This window comes from Caretta caretta, chromosome 9 (assembly GCF_965140235.1).
Source record: "Caretta caretta isolate rCarCar2 chromosome 9, rCarCar1.hap1, whole genome shotgun sequence".
Classification (NCBI taxonomy): Eukaryota; Metazoa; Chordata; order Testudines; family Cheloniidae; genus Caretta; species Caretta caretta.
Genome location: NC_134214.1, coordinates 36,015,714 through 36,037,344, shown reverse-complemented (window position 1 = coordinate 36,037,344; position 21,631 = coordinate 36,015,714). Strand labels below are relative to the sequence as shown.

Here is a 21,631-nt window from a genome sequence, read left to right as displayed (position 1 = left end):
TACAGTATAAGTAAAATTCTGGAAGATTGGCATGTTAAACTGAGCTATGATTTAGGACATTTAGAGCTGTGGGATACATCAATAAGGTGTCAGGGTTTTCAACATAGGGGAGATATTTATTCTACAAGAATAGAGGTAAGGGCTAGGATTCTTGCTGATTTTTTTGCAGGTGAGTTGATTAAGTCCATTTAAGAGGATAAACTGACTTAACCCCAACCTTTAATGAGATATTTATACAGAGAGACCTACATGTAATTTTCATGTGTATGTTTCTTGTTGTATCTGTAGAGGATAGTTGCTATTAAATCTTTGACTTTTCATATCAAATGAATTTCATCGTAATATTTCAACTTGTAATTTCAAAAACAGATTTATGAATTGTTTCCAGATTTAAACTACTCAAAAGGTTCAAATCATTTGAGATGCTGAGTCCCTTCAGCTTCCATTGAACTCTTGGCATCTCACAACATGGAATCTAAATGATTCATTAGAATGATTTTGAAGATAAGTATTACAGTACTTACATTGCAGTAAGTACAAATATACTTCATCAGTGGGACTAAACATGCACTTGTTATGCCCTCTACAGAATGGTCTTATAAATATAAGAGTCTTGATTCATCACTGTGTTACTCTAGTGTTATGCCTCTGTCACTCCAGTGTGATTGTCTGGGGTCTTAAAGTTCTTTCATGTTCATAAGAAGTACATTCCTAGGTACAACTGTTGTCTCTCCAGGGTTTTCATAAACTATAGTGATATTTCAGCAGAGTAACATTTAAATGTGAAAAGTGCCCTGTCCAAAGTGCCTGAGAGAGGGCAACCCTTGTGAGAGGAAGAAGTGCTCACTAAGAGTATAATTGTGGCACACCGTAGCAGGGTTGGGAAAGGGAAGGGCATGTTTTGAATGGGCCATTATTTTCAGTTGGGTTGCACTAGAATAACTGGAGTATTGCTAAGTGAATCAGGCCCCAGAAATCCATTCTAGAATGATAACATTGTAAGAAAGTCTGTGTCCAAAGAAGTTTAAATATTTTTGATGAATTTATATTACATTCTGTTTTCAGCATCGGCCAAACCAAGACCCCACAGTGATGAATATACCAAGAAGATCCCTCCTCCTAAGCCTAAACGAAATCCAAACACTCAGCTAAGCACATCTTTTGATGAAACGTACATCAAAAAGCATGGCCCCATGAAGACAACACTCACTAGGGATGCCTCTTTATTGCAAGTCAGCAGTCCTGCCCCAGACACAGAAGAAGAAGAGCCTGTTTATATTGAAATGGTTGGGAATATACTAAGAGACTTCAAAAAAGATGAGGATGACCAAAGTGAAGCAGTCTATGAGGAGATGAAATACCCTATATTTGATGATGTAGGCCAAGATTCAAAGTGTTCATGTGAATATGACCATCACAGTTGTTCTTCTCAGTGTGCTACTCCCACAGTGCCTGACCTAGAATTCACCAAGTCCTCAGTGCCATCTACTCCCAAGGGCTTGCTTTGTGATATCCCCCCACCATTTCCAAATCTACTTTCTCATAGACCTCCACTACTGGTGTTCCCGCCAGCACCAGTGCAGTGTTCCCCAAATTCTGATGAGTCTCCTCTAACTCCACTGGAAGTCACAAAGCTTCCTGTATTAGAAAATGTGTCTTACATCAAACAACAAGTTGGAGCTTCTCCATCTTCACTGCCACCTCATACACCAGGCCATCAAAAACCGGAGAAAGACCAGACAGTATCTCATGGAACTACCACTCCTGGGCACTCCTCCTCACCTCCTCATCCTTCTACCTTATACAGAACACAGTCTCCACATGGCTACCCTAAAAGTCACTCTGCCTCACCCTCTCCTGTCAGTATGGGTAGGTCTCTTACCCCCTTAAGCCTCAAAAGACCTCCACCTTATGACTCTGTACATTCAGGAAGTCTCTCAAGAAGTTCTCCATCAGTGCCTCATTCTACAGCCAGAAACACGTTGCAAGAAGGGGGAAAGATGGTAAATGCCTCGGTCAATACCTACGGGTCATCATCACAGAGTGGTTCACGTTCTAGAACACCAACCAGTCCTTTAGAGGAATTAACCAGCCTCTTTACCTCAGGACGAAGTTTACTGAGGAAGTCGTCCAGTGGCAGAAGATCTAAAGAGCCTGCAGAGAGTAAGTTTTCAATACACTGTTTAACTGTCTCATTTACAGCATTATAACTCTTGTCATATTTTATTAAATCAGAACTGTGCAAATAACCACATAACTCAGCAACATGAATTATATATGCCTATTCCATTCCAGAGGAAAGTTGATTACCGATGAAAACTGCTTTTATATTTCATGTTTTTATTTTATATATCAAGGTTTCAAAGCTATTTGTCCTGTGTTATGAAAGCTTGCAAAAGAGAACTGTAAGAGATTTAAGGCCCAATCCCTGAAAGGTTTTAAAGGTTTCTGTTGTGGTGCTGAGTTCTGTCCAATGCCATTGAAGTGCCCTGAACTCACATGGAATTTATACCTCATGGACTCAGGCCCATAAATACTTAAATAATGTTATAACATGATAAATGTCCTAGTTGTTTTCAACAAAAGAATGCCACACCTTTGTTTCCTGGCTAACAGTCTCACCCTTAGCTCCCATTAGCTTTGAGGCTGCTCAGCATCTTGCAGCATTCTGACCCTGAGACTACACAAGGTGTAACTCTAACTGCAGTTAGCAAGGGATGAACATCCATAAGGGTAAACTTGGCACAGATATTAGTATGTCCCCAAATCCTTCAAAGTCAGTGAAACCAAAGACAGGGGTTAGGGTGGAATTTGGCCCTAAGCTTTTATAGATGAGTAAAGTCAGTGAGCTTGATACGATTTCTCAGTTTATTACTTTGATATCTTGAAGCCCGAATAGCTCAAATGCTTTTATTTGAGAATAGCTGATTTTGTAGCACTCTATTGTATGTTTGTACTTATCATATATTATACCTTTTTGGCAGAGATGTAACAAAAAAAGTTCCAAATTCTGTGCTGGCTTTCATCCTAATAAGTGATGGTAGTTAGGATGTCTTCAGGCTACCAACGTTTTATAGAGAGATGGGTCATTTTCTGAACTGCTTTATAATCTGTGTATCCCCCTGAAGTCAGCACTTGATTCTTCTGTTGCTGACAGCAGTTTTACACCTCCCCTTGGGACCAAGTCTCTTCTCATGTATATGAGTGTACATCAGGAGTAACTCCTTTGAAGCCTATGGATTTAAAACCGTGGCAGTGAGAAGGGAATTAGGCTCAGTAGGATACACAGAGTATAAGTCAGTGCAGAAATTAGCCTGATCCACCTACAATAGTTTGTCAGCCTGCAGACATAAATGCATTGTATGAAAGCTTAGTTCCATGATTCAGTAGTTTTGCCACAAATAATTACAGTAATAAAAATACAATAACACCAGGTTTGTGTGTGGGATGGAAACAAATTTGGGTCTAGAATGAGAAGGTTCTTGTAATAGGGGACAAATATGGAGTATGTTACAACATTTAGGAATAATTAAAGTGAAGTGGTAGAGAAACAGTGGAGGAGTAAAACTGGCAATAAACATTATTGTTTGTTAATAAGCAAACAAAAATCCAGCACCATCCAGAGAATGAATACATTCTAAGGTTCTTTCTTTCAGTGTGCATAAGAGAGCTAGCCTTAGAACCCTGAGAAATTCTCACAGTGAATGTGTCATTAGTTCCAAATGCTGAAATTTCAGGATCTCTTTATGCTGCCATTTCACAGATGACGCCATAGGTGCTGGAACTAGGGGTGCAGGGATGGGGGTGCTGCAGCACCCCCTGGTTTGAAGTGGTTTCTATTACATACAGGGTTTACAGTTTGGTTCGATGGCTCTCATTACTCCCACTATACAAATTGTTCCAGCACCCCTGGATGACCCCCCAAAAAAGTTTTCTATAGTCCACTTGACTGAAATTAACTGTAGACTATCAAGGAGAATTTCAGATATGAATTTAAAGCAGATCCTGCCCTTGAGATCTCCACAAGAAGCAGCTTTCTTACTGGCTGCCCTAGGAATATTTTGTTTGCTCTTCCAAGGGGAGAGAAAGTGCCTGTTATTGGCCATTAGCAGTGAGAGAGAAGAGGAATTAGAGAAGCCAAATTTGGTTCCTTTAAGGACAAACCATCCATGTTATGTAGTGAAGCTAACAGCAAAAGACTCTGGAGTGCTGCTGTGTAGGGGAAGTAAACAGACTGTCAGTCTAATCCTGCTTTACTTCATGTGGTATTTACAGTATGATTTAATCTTCTGGGATTACCACAATAAGCAAGAACAGCGTTTGTGCTCAGATATTATAGCAATAGAAATCACTGTAGGATGACTTGTAACCAAGTATGAGATGAGCAATATCTCTCATGTAATTCTACAAAAAAAAGGGGGAAAAAAAAGAGAGAGATCCACGATAACACAATTAGAGTAAATTGTGGAGTTTGAAAGCTTGTGACCAAGCTTGTCACATTTTGTGGTATATAATAACACACAGTGGAAGACAATGTAGACTAAACTTGTCTCCAGATGTATTTAAGAAATTTTACTCATACAAATCATGCAGAAAGCCTGAGGCTGTCACACTATTTTGAATCAGGATGTAATACTCAACATTTATTTGAACAAGAGAAGAGCAAATGTAATATATGGCAAACCAGCACTGGCCCTTTTTTCTTTTTGCAAGCTTAATGTAATTTAGTCTGAATGAGTTTCTGGAAACCAGATGGAAGTAGAAAAAAAAGAGAAAGTTGTGTCCATCTTATGAAATAAGAGCTCAGAAACTAATCAATGTGTAGTTTGAAAAAATATATATATTTATTCTTGGCACATCTCAGGCAAGATTCTCATTGAAGCCTACGCAATTTGGCCCTCTGTGACTTGTTTGAAGTACTCACTGCTAAATGTAAGTTTTAAAAACTGCATGATACAGGATTTTGGATTCAAATTGGGCGTAGTAGGAATGTACTGTAGCAATTATGGAGCAAAGTCGACTCAGCTACATGGTTGCCACTCCAGCTGAATTTGGAAATGTTGAAAAGTTTCATTTCATTTCAAGTAGGCTCAACATTAAGCTGCGTCTGCCTGAAGTGCTGCAGGGCTGTAGTTTAGATGCTTCTGGTCCCTTTTGCTCTATGCTCTGGAATCCCCAGCTAAACTGCATCTCCCATGATCCACTGCAGCAGATCAGCCAAAGGGGAGGCTGCTGTGCATCATAGTAGTGTTGCCTAGGGAAATGGGAAGAGGCTATCTTTCTGAACTGTTGGGTTTTATTTTAGCTTTAGAAGAGGAAGGAGCCTCCTTTGTAGGCATAAAAGTGCTCACTGAAAATTGGCTGGAGTGGTCCTATAGTTGGCTGCAGTGGTCACTGCAGTGCTGATGAGCTCCGACTCTCATTAGCCTCCCAGGTCTCTTAGGATATGTCCAGACTGCAATGTCAGCCCAGAGCTAATAGAACTTGAGTTGGCAGACCCTGGGTTTGTTAACCTAGGGCTTGAGCATCTACACTCATTTGTAACCCCAAGTTAGGAATTGTTGAACCCTGGGTCCAAACCTGGGGCTCCAGCATCTACAATGCATTATGCAGGCCCAAATTCAAACACCCGTATCCTGGACTTTCTAGCACCTTTCCCAAATGTGGCCGCTCTAACCCTTTGTTCATGGTGCAGTGTGGGAAAACTTGACTGTTCACCAAAACTGCCTGTTCAGAGGACAAAGAAAGTCAGCCCAAGGGATTGTGGGGTACTTTTGACAGACTCACAGAGCATGCTTTCAGTGGGGCTGCAGTTACACTGCAAAACAATAGGGCTTGAATCCTGGGTCCCAGCTAGACTCAGGCTTGGACCATCCACTCCCTTGGAGCCTTGGGACCCTGTGTCTGAGCCCTGGCTTAGTGCAATTTGTGCATAGACTGAAGGGGGGAGTTAAGCTTAAGCCTGAGTTTGAACCCTGAGTTTACAGTGCAGTGGGTACAGCTTAGCATTTCTCAAAGTCTTCAATGAAAGCTGTTCATCCCTTTATTACCATATGCATCCACTTCCATCCCTGATAAAACCCAAACGTCAAAAGTACCACGCGTTTGTGTGCGCGTGTGTGTATCTGTGTGCGTATGTATAAAGACATTTAAAAATCATGAAACTCTTGGCAGGAATAAGAAAAATATATTTAGCAATGTGATTCAAAATGGTTTCAAAATAGTTCAAAACTAGTTTGAGAAATAGAGACGTCTGCTTAAATGGTGGATTTTACTACAGAAAATCTATATAGTATGTGTCTTTTATAAATCTTTTGTAAAACTGTAGTACTTTTATTTTTTTAAAAGATATTTGAAATCTTTGAATTGCTCCCTTAGCCACCTTTAAATCTAACTGCTAAAGCCTTCACATTTTATTAAGGCCTTCAGTTTAAATTACTGTAAAATCTCTGATTTGGGATTATAATTTTTATTCCTGATTTTATGACAAATATATTTATATATAATCTATATTTATATATTTACAATTAAACTGTATAAACCCATCAGTATTTATAGCAATTTAAGATACCCTCTATTTAGTTTTTAGGTTTAGAAATAAGTTACTTAAGGGATAAATTTAGTTAGCTAAAGGGTAACTTTTTTAAATTTGCGGTGGGATTTTCAAAATTTCTAAAGAGATTTGGATGCTCAGTTTCTATTAATTTTAAGAGCAAAACATAATCCAGTGGAGTTGTCTGCTTATACCAGGAATGAATTTGGCCATTCATTGGGATTTTTATGTTAGTAGCTACATTGTGGCCAAAATTTTCAAACTTGGGTACCTAAAGAGAGGGTTCTAAAGCTATAATTAGGCACCTAATTAGATGTGATGAATTTGAAAACTGCTGTGCACTCAAACATTCCACTGAAACCAACTGGAGCGCCAGTTCAGCACCTTTTAAAATCATTTCAGAGTTTTTATTTAGATACCTCAACAGGGAGACTAAGTGTAGGCACCTAGGTTTGAACATTTTGGCAGGTATGTATCTGCTATTTGCTTGGACTGAATTCTGCAGTCATCCTGCATGCATAACACTCCATTCAATCCATTTATCTGGAAGGGCTGCAGAATGAGGTTGGTATCTACCCATAAAAGAAAACTGCAGGAATTACGTCAACCTAAGGTCAAAAATCATTTATGTTCCCAAATCTCTGCCTGAAACAGACCTCAATTATACATCTGAAGATAGTGCAATAGCAATAGAAAGTCTGCTAAAACTCCTCTTTCGGGCTAAAACTCCAAAGTCAGAAGGCCTGTGAATTGGAACTTAACCATGTTTTGGGAAAGTGAGCAATCTGGACAAGTGCAGATTTGAATGGAGTATGAACCCACATTCATTAGGGCCAAATTCTCACTTTGAATCCACCAGACATACAAACTCTGATATCCTGCCCTTTCTACCTACGGGGACTCCTAATGACTATGGCAGGAGTTTACCACACTTAGCTTGGACGGCCATACAGATCTAACAAGAGAATTTTGCATTTAGCTTGGTCTGATTAATTTCTGTAAACTTTCTTTTCCCATATGCTCTTCTGTCCGACAGGGATCCAAATCCATATGCTAGCTCCTTGGAAAGCACAAGGATGAAAAATTCAGCTTTCTCTCTATCACTTTGTGAACTAATTCCTTGGCATGTAGCAGATTTGAAATCTTTGTGGGTGGATGACGGCAGCTTGGAATCTGAATAAGTTCATTTTTAAGGTGGTTAGCCACCCCCCCATATATGTTGTCTGAAAGATTATAATGAAATTATAATCCACAATTCAGTAGACACCAAGAAGGATCAGAAAATCTGTATAATTATCTAAATCTTTGGATGCTTAACTAAACCTCCAAACCTTCTGAAAATAGTACATCACACATTTCCTTCCTGTCACAACTGTACAGTGAAATGCTCCAAAGGGCAGAAGCCACAGACTCTGCAAGACCCTGTGGAGAGGGTTGCATTACAACTATTATTCATTGCATACAAGAGTCTTACAATATGTGCAGAAATTCACAAACACACAAGTCTTTTTAGCAGTCACTACTATAAACTACAACAAGTTCCCATTAGCTTGAAAACATGCATATAAACACGAAGCTCTTATAAATTTACAGTAGGAAAGAAGACCATTAATAAATAGAAATAAATAATTTGCAAATAGAAATTGCTAGCCCTCATTGTGGCTTTCAATAGCATTTCACCCAGCTAAATCAAATGGGCTGAAATGAATGAGTCGGAAAAGAGCATTATAGATACAACTGTATTGTAGGTTTCAGAGTAGCAGCTGTGTTAGTCTGTATCCGCAAAAAGAACAAGAGTACTTGTGGCACCTTAGAGACTAACAAATTTATTATAAGCTTTTGTGAGCTACAGCCCACTTCATCGGATGCATAGAATGGAACATATAGTAAGAAGATTATATATATACACACATACAGATAAGTTGGAAGTTACCATACAAACTGTGAGAGGTTAATTAGTTAAGATACGCTATTATCAGCAGGAGAAAAAAACTTTTGTAGTGATAATCAAGATGGCCCATTTAGACAGTTGACAAGAAGGTGTGAGGATACTTAACTTAGGGAAATAGATTCAATATGTGTAATGACCCAGCCACTGCCAGTTTTTTATTGTAGTTTTAACTGTGCGTGTGTGTGTGTGTGTATGCGCGTCTCACTTTGGTTCTGTGTTATCATCATGGTTGGCTACATATCTACATGATGACATAAAAGACAGGTATACAGAAAACAGCATGAGAAAATCTGAAGGCTGTTCATTTCTCTAATTCAGTCTGCATTAAGGATGTGGATAAGACAGATACTGCATATGCTCTGGGCAAACTGAGTGATTCAGTCAACATAACTGGATACAGTGGTCATGCTTAAATTCTTGCCAATTGCATTAGATAACTGAGTAACCCAGGATAACCAAATAATGTGCTGCTCTTTGCAGCACTTCCCTTTAATTCCTGATGGTAACAATATACTATATATTATAGGGATGCTGCCAATTTTTAGGTAACATTAACAATTTATCGGAGCTGGCAAGGTTAATTACTGTACTTGGAGTATGAGTACTTAATTCTCCCTACCCCACTTTCCTTAATGCTTATGTTTATTTTCATTTGCTCTTTTCTCCCCACCCTTGTATTCAATTCCTTAGACATGCCTTTGCCTTCTTGTCTGTTGGTAAGTACAGGGCACACTTTTGAAAGAGCACAGCACCTGCCATCAGACCCAGATTTTCATAAGCCTTCAGCTACCAGTTAGGCACCAGAATCACATAGCCAGCTTTTCAGAACAGCTTCAGCATGTTGGGTACTGAACTCTTCCCAAAATCTGGCCATCGGTGTCACAGTGGGAGTTGCCGGGTGCTGAGCACTCTGGCTGGGGCTGAGATGGAAGCTGGACTCTTTTGAAAATCTGGCCCTGAGGTGATAGACTCCTTGTAGTATGACCACTGAATGACCTCCGTTTTGCACTATTGTAACTCCATTCACTTCTATAAAAGGAATTAAATGGAAGGAAAAAGAACAAAATGGCAGAACGGGACAGAAAAAAAATGAAGAAAGCTTGTATTTCAGCTGCTTATGTATTTATCAATAAATATGGAGGAGAACCTGCACAAGAATGGGCCAAGAAGGGAGGCCTTCAGTGGAGCTTGAGAGGAGCAGAAAAATTAGTGGCTTATTATTTGAATGAAAGAATGTCTTTGTTACACACAGACATTAAAGTAGAAAACATATTTTGAAATGACACGATAGTTTCGTTAACTGAGACCATGACATTGTCTCCTCTTCTACTTCAGCAATTTAGGCTCATGAAAAAATCAGATTCTCTTGGGACTGCTACAGTATATAGAATCGTTGAAGAAGACGTAATTTCATAAATAATTCCTCAGATTTTTTTTTATAAACAGCTGCTGCTTCTGACTGATGTGTATGGACCTCAATCAACATTTCTTTTTAGGAATAAAAAAAACAACCCTTAAAAATCTATAGTTAAAAAAGAAATTGAGTAAAGTCTGTCTTCAACCTTTTGGTCAAGGTTTCACAAGGTTGAAATAGGCTTTATTTTTTGTTTATTACATATACAGGTAAGATATGGGTTTTCTTGGCCATATTAAACATGTTTAAAGAAATGGATCTTTTAAAAATAAATTAAATTACTGGCACCTACTCTGGTCTGTATTTAATAGACGCCACTGATAAGCAAATCAACACTTGCTGCATTTGAAGACCTGGAGTTTAATTATTTGCTCCAAGTTTTGAGTGCCACTCATTTGAGTGCCACAGAACTTTCTAAGCCACAAAAAATTATGTCTGTGAAAATTAGACCTCTAGGGCCAAATCCTCAATTGTTGTAATCTAGCATATCTCAGTTGAAATCAATGGAGCAGTGTCAATTTACACCAGCTGTGCATCTGGCTATTAGACACAAATCTGACATTTGTAATTACAAAAGCCCATATTCAAAATTGTACAGTCATCTAGCAAAACTGGCAATATATTATAAATACTGCTTTTTTTAAAATATGTAAACTGCAGAATGCACAACAGATTGATGTGCGCCTAGAAATAATAAAAATAGAAGTAAAAACATTTAACCTTGTGCTGTTTTCCAGAAATCCAAACATGCATTACTTTCAGTCAAATTGCATAAATACAATCTGTTGAAATTTATCTGAGTCCTTTAGAGTGGAGAGATAAATATATGGTACTCATATATTCCTCAGTGAAAATAATAATGAAGTAATAACTAGCATTTTAAACCAAAACTAACCAAAACTAGCCAAAATTGATCACTTTGGCAAAGCAGGTCTGTCTGCCGAACACCTAGGCAGGATAGGTGTCTATGCAAATAGGGTCTGCTCCTGAAATCTTTTCCCCGGTGCATGATCAGATGTTAAGGGAGAGCTCATTCAGACCATGCTTACGTACACGTGTGCATGCGAGCTCTCATCAAGCTAGTATGAGTATTAGTAGCGTAGCCCTGATAGCAGGGTTGTGGCGGCAGAGGCACGGATGAGCCACGCTGAGTCCACACCCACCATTTTGAGGCAGGTTTGTATTTGGCACAGCTCAGCGGTGCCTATTCTGTCATTCCCTGTGCTACCACGGCTCTGCTACTATTTATACTCATGCTAGCTCTCAGCGTGACTATGGGTACTAGAGCAGGAGAATCATGCCCCTAGCTCACAGTGTAGATGCAGCCTCTCTCTTTCAGAGTCTGACCTTCCGTTGTACCTTCCTCTGGGTATGTGACAGTGTGGGCAGTCCCTCTGGCAGGCTGATCAGGGAATCTTCTCCTCTGAGAGTGTTAATATGCTTCTTTTAGGACTTCACAGCTGTGCCTGTACACAAAACTGCGTACTTTGAGTTTCATACTTGTAAGCTGGGATAGAATTCAAGTGCTTCTGTAGTTTCAAGACCCCCAAAATTCAAAGTACAGACCCTCCATATTTTCTATATAATAGAAAATGTTCTTTAGGACCAGCATGTTTATAACACAGATTTTCACAGATCAGATACAGTCCATTGTAGGGACTAGTATATATGTGTGTGTCTATTCAGAATACAGTCAAAATTAGCTTGTTTAAAACAAATTGTAGTGAAGAGAGGTAAAAAAAGCATAGCAATTGTACAATATAGAAAGTAGAATGATCATTTTTGCATTTCCAAAGGCAACCAAGCTGAAACAATTTCCCCAATTTTACCATAAGCAAAACTTAATTTTGCTAGCAAATGTCTGCTTTCCATTTTCAAAATTAGAATGTGTACATCAGAGCTACAGAAAGTCATCGTTAAAAGAAGACCTTTCCAACCCTTGCTCATGATCTGAATGCTACTCCCAGGATCTCCTGAGCCACTGTCACTGCTTCTTGACAAGAGACTGAGGTTAATTAAATGCATTATCTGGACATCTTACACTAAAACAAGTTAGCTGTAGAATCTGTGTTATTGTAAGAGAGAAGACGGTGGGAACTGTGCATGGGGGTGAAAAGAACAAAGAAAAGAAGTAAGTTCCTGCCTTAATTTCTGAAATCCTTGCAACACTTGTAGCTACTATTGCCCTTCTTAACGTTTCTTAAAATGTCTTTTCCATACCAATCTACATAATAAAGAATAACAATTTATTGGGTTGACTAAGTTGCTTATACATGAGCTTTGAAGTATCTCGACTTTCTAGAACTTCTGATTTGAGTCCCAGCAGCGTGATCCCAGTCCTTAAGTGCAGTCATTAAAGGACTGCTCCAAAGGCCAGGGAAGTCAGAGGAAAGACTCTCACTTCAGTGGGTTTTGGATTAGGCCTACATTTTGGCAATGGAGTAAAAGGGCTTTACTTCTTGTGTGAAAAATTTGTTCCATACAAAAAGCCTCTCTGACTCAGCATACTCGTATACTCAGACTATAGATACTAATATGGGGGATAGGGAGAATTAGTAAATGTGACTAGCTGGAACATTACACATAACTTTTGGCCCATTGTGTCCCCTTAGCTACCCACAATCTCTCCATAAAAAACCTGCCAGGAACATCTTACCTCAACACAACCAATGACATGGGCCTATCATGGATGGGCAAACCTCAAATGTTCAGAGATATTTTATTTGGTTTATCCAGCTCACCTTGATCTGGATATTGAGCTGGAAAACTTGTGGGATTTCCAGAACTTCCTGGGTTCAGCTGAGGCTGGAAATAGAAATACAGGAACACAGAGAAATAATAATAATTTATTATTACTGTAATAAACAAGAAAGGGTCAAGTTCAACTGGGCTTTAATTTTGTACAAAGGGCCAAGCTGCTTTTAGTAATGAGTGAATTCATCCATCCATAATAATTATTTGGTACAAAAATTAACATGCAATTAACATCCAATCATGCATTAAGTGGGAATAGGAGAGCTATTGATCATCTAACTTCAGCTGAAAGAAAAAAGCCTCATTGTTTGAAGCAGACAGACACGGGTAAACCTTATTCTGATGTGTGATTTACATCCATAATTTAAAAAAACAACTTGTTTTGGAAATGTGAATCTACTGTAGCACTGAAATGTATTAACTCAAGATAAAGGGACATAAGAAAGGCAGCATAATGTAGGTGTTAGTTTGTGACTGGGAGTCAGTAAATCTGGGTGTTACTCTTTGGTCTGCAATTAACTTGGACATGACCTCACAAACATTTTCACATTGCCTAAAATTAAGCACATATGTTAAGCTTGGAAGGATCAGGATGCAAATTGGTGCCAGATTTCCTTACTCTTTAGTCATGTGCTTCAACCACTGAACTGTGGTATAAGGAACAAAATACAAACAGAACATTTCTGTTAGTAATGAAAAGGAGGTGCTCTCATTGGTTGAAAAATTAAACCATCAAACAAAAACTAGCATTAATAAACGTGGTATACTCAAAGCGGTTAGAAAAATTGCAATTATTTTCCAGAAAAACTTTGAATAAAATCAAACAATGTTAGTTTCAGTTGAAAATTTTCATAGACTTTTTCATTTATCATCTAAATGAAATTTTTAAAAAGTGTTCAGATTTTATTTGATTGAAATCAAAATTTAAAATTTGTTTTTTTTCATATATTTGATATTTATTCACCTCTTCTCTTTTCACCCTTTCCCAACTGGTAAAGTGGGGGCGGGGGAGAGAAAAAAGGAAAAATATAAAAGATGAAAAAAAAATTAAATTAGAACAGAAACATGAGATTGTTTCAATTTCAGTATAAACAAAATATTTAATTAATAACTAAATGAAAATAAAAATGTTGTTTTGACCAAAAAATGGAAAATTTCAACAGTAAATTATTCATGTAAAATGTTGGTATAATTCAAAAAGTTCTATTTTGTTGAAAAACTATTCAACTAAAAATATTCAACAGCTCCATTAGTTTCTATTGAGAGAGACTGCATTTGCAAGTGAGGCTGTAAACTTATACCCATGAAGTCTGTGCACTCACCTTTTTGTTAAAGTGACCCTATAATTCAGCTTCACCAAGTCAGCACCACTTTCTCTTGTGCTGTCCCAGGATATCTGAAATGTCCTGCTTTTTCACTTCCGCTGTCAAAACATTTTCAGTTGTTTTTGAGTGGAGATTTTTAAAAATAAAAGTAGAAAATGTTTGTTCAAGACTTATTATTTCATTCATAGATTCATAGAATATCAGAGTTGGAAGGGACCTCAGGAGGTCATTGATTGGAATGGACCCTGTGCTTACCAGGAATCCATCCAACAGTGATGAACAGTGTTTGGAGCAAAAGGAATTGTTGAATGAGTGTAGACACTAACCAAGTTCTTTTATTCAAAGTGAACGTTAATACCAATTATTCATTCAAGCAGCAAGTTGTTGGAAAAAATCCTTCACGCTGAGGATGTAGGAACATAGTTATTACCAGACTGGATTGCACCTGTGGTCCAGTATCCTTTCTATGACTGGGGCCATTACAAGATGCTTCATAGGAAGGAAATCTTGCAGTAGGCAGTGGTGGAATCATCTGCCCTCCACATTAGGTCTCAAATAGTTAGAGGCTGGCTTAAGACCTGAAGCATGTGGTTTGATATTCCTAAGTGGCAAAACAGTCTCTGAGCTCCAGAATAATATATGTATCTATGTTAACATCTCACAACCAACCATTTATTTTCAGAACAGTATAAACCACAATATATTCACAGTAATTTCCAGCAGTTCTTTCTCACAGTAGAATGTGCATTATTTCAGCCCCAACAGCACCACCCATTGATGAGTTCACAGCTACTATTATTTATATTGTTACAGTATAAAGAGACCAATCCCTACTTTCTTATGCTAGATTACTATAAGAGTCATAGAGTTTAAGGCCAGAAGAGATGACCAGATCATCTATAGAGAGAAGAAGACACAGTACCTGCCCCAAAGTGTTTACATGCTAACACTTCAATCCTGAAAAGACACATGTGCTCAACTTGATTTCAGTACGACTACTCATGCTAGCAAAGTTTAACACATGCAGGATGGGATCCAAAAAAGATAAGTCAAAGAAATGATAAAAATAGACAGACAGCAACCAAGAAAAATGTTTAATGAGGTTAGATGCATGTCTTATTAGTTAGGTCTTTACATTTGCTAGTTTTAGTTTATATTAAATTTTAAACCTTATTATTTATTGTAACCCATGTCTTTTTCCATTTCTGTGGGCCAGATGTGATATACTTATTCCCACCGAAGAGTATCTTACTCCACAAATAGTCCCACTAAAGTCATTGGCACTACTCTGAAGCTATTGCAGTTATGAAATAAGGTGCTTACCCAATAGGAGCCAAGCTGTCAGCATCTGGCCCTATTTTTCTATTTGAAAGCCATTACCTATTTTTTTAAATGTATCTATTTTTCTACTTTTGAAAAATGTTACCTGTTTTCTGACTATTTCTATTATTGTCCTTCCCTGTTTTCTTTTTTTTATGTTTCAGCTTTAATTCTTCCCTAATTTCTATTTTGGAATGACCCTAATGCTTTATTTTTTATTAACCCTTCGTTTTCATGGAATTATCATCCTATTTCTACTTTTGATTGTGTTTTGTATAAATTCGCCCCTGCCAGTGCCCTCCTTTACTCTCCTACATCCCCCAGAATTTCCCACTTGTGGCCTTGAGGCCTAGCTACAGAAAATCAGCCAAATAACAGGTAGCCTCCAATTCTAAGCTTCCAAAGTCTGTCTGCCCCTTCCCTATTCCATCTGTTAGCAGGCAGAGTACATATCCACTGTATTTAGATGTGAGTAAAAACTCACATTCCAGAAGCGGAGCCAGAATTTGAACAGTGGCAGAGCCATGGGTCACTGGTGGTACCACCTTCATTTAAAAAAGCACCACACATAAACCTAAAGGCTGCTGGGGTGGCGGTGGGGGGTGCCTCCCTACTAGCTCTGCTACGCTCCATTCCATGGGCGCCTATGTTGAATTAATCATTAGATGCATTTCAGTCTTGTCTCCTTGAATGTTGGGTGGTTTCTGAGACTCTTTTTCAGGCACTCTATTGATTTTGCATGGAACTAGGTCAGAACTGCTTTGAATTGAGCTGCTCCAATTCTCACTTAACTGTAAGAAATGAGTATTAAAAATTGATATGAAAAGCAAACTTCTGCTTAATTAGCAACCAGATAAAGACAGACTAGACAAGCCACAAGCTTAATAAAGATCAGAAAAAGGCTTTCGTTGGCACTGTAATATATTCATAATTGTTTGTTATAAATATAATTTCTTAAAGCATTGAATCTTTCCTTTTACAGAATTTATACCCAGTTTATTTTCTCTGTGGTGTTTTTGAATATATATTTGTACACGATGGTCTGCGCAGATCAGACAAATAAGTGCACATCAAGAAGGAAGTATAATACTTTGACATTATGAAGAAGCATTCATTCCAAGATTTTAAAGTACCTTATAAAGATGAGTAAAATTTTATCCCCAATTTACAGATAAATAAATTGAGGCACAAAGGTTAGAGGTAGGATTTTGAAAAGAGCTTGGCATTGGCCTAACTGTACTCACTCTGGAGTCAATAGTAAAGCTCCCCTTGACTTCAATGGAAGGAAAGTAAAGCCAATGTTAAGAGCTTTTAAAATCCATCTCCAAGTGATTTACCTGGTTTCCACATCAATATCCCAATCTTGCAAAGACTTATGCACATATGTTTCTTTAGGTACCGTGAGTAGAAAAAATTATTCCCGGGATTAACAGAGTTGTATGCTTTAAATGTTTTTTTTTTTATATTTTAGATTTATAAAAGACAGAAAAAAGAAAGAATGAATAAAACATGGATTATTACTTTATTAATTACAGATTACAGAGAGAAGGTTAGCAGAGCAACCCTCATGTGTAGTTCCTTCACACTATTGCTTGTTTGTCTCCTTAAAAATGATTCTGCTATTTGTTAGATAGCATTACAAGAAGAAGCCATCATGTCCTAGAATTAATATGTGCTTAAGCAGCTTGTGGCAGGCTGGCCACATAGAGTATATTTGTTGCAGTGATAGCTTTTTAGGTAAAATGTGTTCCCTAGCTCCAATTGTCAAATTAGTTTGGTCTAAACAGTGGCTGATTAGCTGCGTTTCTCAGGTTGTTTAGAGCTTACAAGTCCTCAGAACCACAAATCACATCAAAACTATGCACCCATTAAGAGATCTTTTATAATGTTCAAACCATACATGTCAATTATTTAGAAAATGTGTACTGCCTAAGAGATTTTAGCTGCCATCTTTCTCATCAAATGAGAAGGCCTGGGATTTAGGTGAAATAAATGTGGAAAGTGACCATCTCTTAATATTGAAATACAGTGATATGTGGAAGTGCTTCAAGCATTTGAACGCCGGTATGGGAATCTCACTGAAGGGGTATCATAAATATTTAAAGCAACAAATGATTTATTGAAATTTACATTTTATGTACATTTTATTTTGGGTTAAGAATTATAGACCAATAAAGACACTTTCCATAATGATGTTCAGTTTTCAAAATTCAGCGTTTGACTGTGAAAAGATTTACCTTTAGACATGTGATTCAAGGAACTCATTAACACAGAGCTTTTATGGCTTTTGCTACCTCCAGCCATCTGAATGAGATAATAACAGCATAGTATATCTTAAATCCAATTTGCATTATTTTGTGTCATTTAAATAATAAGTGATGAGCCCTCTGTAGAGTATATGTTACCTACTGTCAATATGGGTACACTAAGCACTGAAGTCCTTCCACAGCTTTTGCAGGATGGCACAACTATTCCTTTAAGTCTTGGCTTGTCCCAGCTAAAATTATCAACCACCCATAAAAGCATGTGTTTTGCCTTAGATAAATAATAAGGTTATCTCAATATGGGTACTTCACCATGGCTCCACATGTGTGCAGCTTTCTTCTCACACAGTATACATTGCAGGATCAGTGCCTGAGGCGTTTATATAAAACAATGAGTACGTTTTTAACTAGTGTAAGGGCCACTGAGCTGTGGTCCATGGAGTTCCATTTGCAGTAGCGTAGAGTAGTGTAGAATGGTAGATGGCATGAGACAGCCCAGATAACTGTAGAGCTGTCATAGTGACCACAGAATGGTTCCAGTTATGTTCCATGGCCTGGGAGGGGAGCATTCTGCCCCTCTCAAACCTTCATTGGGCCAGTTAAAATTAGTCATTCTTCACATGTAACAGGAAGTATTATGGTGAATTTACAAAAACATGGGATTTGAGGGAATAATATATATATCCATTATAATCCTGTATGATTATAAATCAGAATATGACATAAGAATTCCTTTGGTCTTAAATTTGCAGTAAATATATATATTATTAATAATATATAAGTAAAATTTTGAAGCTGAAATTATTCCCTCTTGTCATTTAAGTAAAGTAGGGCCATCTTCAAGATGAGGTGACTGAAAATTAATTTTGCCATGTACTTTATTGTTCTTGACATATTACAAAACCAGGTGAAATCAAATATTCCAGAAGGCCATGGAAAATATCAGCATATTGTTTTTCTGACTGTGCATCAGTGTTACTGATAAGTATCATCCAATAACAATGTTTGGGGCCTATAATGGGCTGCATGAGATTATAGTCTGATCCAATCTGCTTTTCATTTTTAGGATTTATTAATTTTTAGATAACCTCAGAGCTGAAGCTCCCCAGGAAAGGATGGGGAGTGGAAATATATGAAATCTAGGCTGACAAGTGAAAACGGATTTTCTACAAAATCTTAAGAAATAAAATGAGACCAGATCTTCAGCTGGGGTAAATTGACATAGCTCCACCAATTCCACAGCAGCTACACTGTTTAATACCAGCTGAGGAGACGGTCCTATTTTCCTCCTCATAGTATTCCAAATATATAAAACACTTTTCCTTAGTGCTGACTAACAAAGACTGACTAATGCAGATCAACTTTAGGACTGTTCAGCCCTAAGACATTCCAGGGCAGATTTTAGCTGGTAGAAACTACTATAGCTCCTACTGAAGTGAATGACCGTTTACGCCGTCTCTCCAAATTAACAGAAAGAGCCTGACTCTGAAAACACTGCTATCTATAATGTTTATGACCAGATGTGGTGCCACTGAAGCAAGTGATTTCACTAAGGCTGCTCATGGTTTTTAGTATTATGCACAGTAGCAAGTTTGCAGGATCAGAGCATTGCATTGCATTGCACCTCTTTTCACTCTTTTGCCAGAGTACTTTATAACATCATGCAAAATTGATTGCCTGTTGGGTCTCATTGCTTAATCAGTCTGTTTTAAATTGCCTTTGACTATTTCCACAGCTCAGTTTGTTTGCAGAAAATTGCTGCCATTTGATTCAGCTAATAGAAATAAGAGGTGACATTCAGAAAAATCATTTGCATCAAGTAATAAGTACAAATGCTGCTCTGTAAAGTGAACTGAAGTGTTTTTGATCCCCATTGTTCCACATGCAACTGGAGTGCTTCTTCTGTAACTAAGGGATGACTTTGTCAGTGTGTGAAATTTCAAGTGGTTGTATTCAATCAGCAGTAAGAAGTCACAAATATAAAAGGCTCTCACTAAAATAATCAAAGCATTTACAGTAGCTATTGAAAGATATGGTGAATTAGTTCTTTTGAATGCTGCAATAAGATGAAGGAGTTTGGGTAAAGTTACATACGTTCTTTCCATAACTTCAGTGTGCACATTTACTATTAGTTAGGACCTGAATCTATGAGATTACATGTGCCCCTCTCAATTTCTGTTGGTTTTACTGGAAAATAGGCACTCAGAACTTTGAAGAAGGCAGTCAGCTCCTCCCAGGACTCGACCCTTATTCAGTGTCTTTGGTTTATATTTCCATCGAATTTCTGATATTTGTTCTCCTCTTCCACTTTCCCAGTAACATGGCATTTACAGGAATCACATGTTATTAGTTTATAGATATATTTCTGCTATAATTATGTGTAAATGTTAAATGAATAAATCCCTATGTCATTATATTTCTCTACATAGCTCCTTGCACTACCCTGCCTCTCTAAGAATGCATAAACAAGGCTTGGTGGCAGACATTCCATGCTGAAAGTCCCTGAAAAGCCTGTGTCATGTAATATGGATGCAAACTATTCTTCAGTGCTCTCCCTATGTAACCTTTTGGGTTACAAAGCAGGGGCCTTCCCCCTTATGATATTTCTCTATTAAAGTAGGCGGTCCAAAAGTTCAAGGAAGGGCAGTAAATAGTTGTTAGATTTTGAGATTATAGTGCTTTTGTGATTACTCTAAATATTCTTTATGTGAATCGTCAGCTTGGAATTGTTTTGTGATATTCTATTGCTTTTTTGTTACTGTGTCCTAGGACCTTAACGCTTGGGGATGAAAAAATTTTCCTGTCAGAAACATTGTTAAAATCCTTATACTTCCTTCTCTTTTCAGTAGCAAGCTTATAAACCAACAGTAATTCATATAGTATCTTAATGATTCCATAACGTACAGCATACCTGCTCATTAGAAATGATAAATTTGTCTTCTCATTAATGTTTTCTTGAGGGATTTTACAAAGAAAATGTTATTTTTCTCATAAACAAGTTCATCAACAGATTAAAATATTAAGGGACCCAAAATCTAACCGGGTATCTTTGTTCAAGGTACAATAAACAGTTTTGTGTATAGTTGTGTGTAGGCATTGTGTACATCTCTGTCTCTCTCTTCTCCTCCAAATTATATAGATAGTTAAAACTGTGTTTACCCTATAGTGCTCCACACAGCGATGCTGAAGTTCAGAAGGGCCAGCATTTCCATTATAATCCCGAATGTTTATAAATCAGGAATATGCCATAAGAATACCTTTGGCCATAAATCTGAAGCATAAAATTCCAGAGGGAATTTTTCATCAAATAAGAAAAAAAATAGATCAGCAGGCTTTGCATAAGTGGATCAAATAGTAATTAACTGTTGTGTTTTAAGTCTCTTTTAAATGCTTCCCCTGTTTATGTTTTTGATACAATTCATTCATAGACCATAGAAAATAGAAATGGAAACTATCTGTTAATTCCATTGAAGGTGAGTTAGTTTTGAAATACGATGCCCCACCCTGTTGATGGGCCCGTCATAGAAGAAATGGGGGAGGAGCAAGAAGGGGCTCTGGACAGAACAGATAGTTACCAGGGATGGAAAAAGCTGCTAAAACCCTGGCATCACTGGGGACACCTGCTCTCCCATTTGTCTGCCTTCTCCGCTCCACAACAACTCTTGTGCTTGCAAATGGAGCAGCCACTAATTTGACATCAGAGGGATTATTCAAGTGAGTTGTATAAGCAGAATTTATCCCATAGATTATGCTACTGGCATACTAGAAATACTTAAATTAGTCAGGCACGAGAGATTGTATGTAGCTTCCATTAATGCTCCTGGGAATCACAAGCCCATCAGCTGAACAATACAAAACCTTAGGAAACAACTTGCATAGAAAGAGAGAGAGAGTTCTAGAAGGACCAGTTTGCAGGGACGAGACAGCCATAAAGAATTCAAGGTAATTTCCTAAATGTTAGTTTTAAAAATATAATTTAAAGAGCTTTGATTGGGGCATAATTTTTTGCACAATAAGTATTTTCATAAAATATTGTAGTTCAACAAAAAC

General features: G+C 37.7%; 1 protein-coding gene across 4 annotated transcripts in view; it reads left to right on the top strand.

Moving 5' to 3' along the window:
- The window catches only part of NYAP2 (neuronal tyrosine-phosphorylated phosphoinositide-3-kinase adaptor 2), a 183,826-nt gene that overhangs the window by 112,585 nt on the left and 49,610 nt on the right, over positions 1-21,631 (top strand). For all 4 annotated transcript variants that reach the window (XM_048864245.2, XM_048864244.2, XM_048864242.2 and 1 more), the window contains one exon: positions 1,066-2,163. In XM_048864245.2, the coding sequence (XP_048720202.1) occupies positions 1,066-2,163 (1,098 nt within the window). The remainder of the gene's footprint in view (positions 1-1,065; positions 2,164-21,631) is intronic.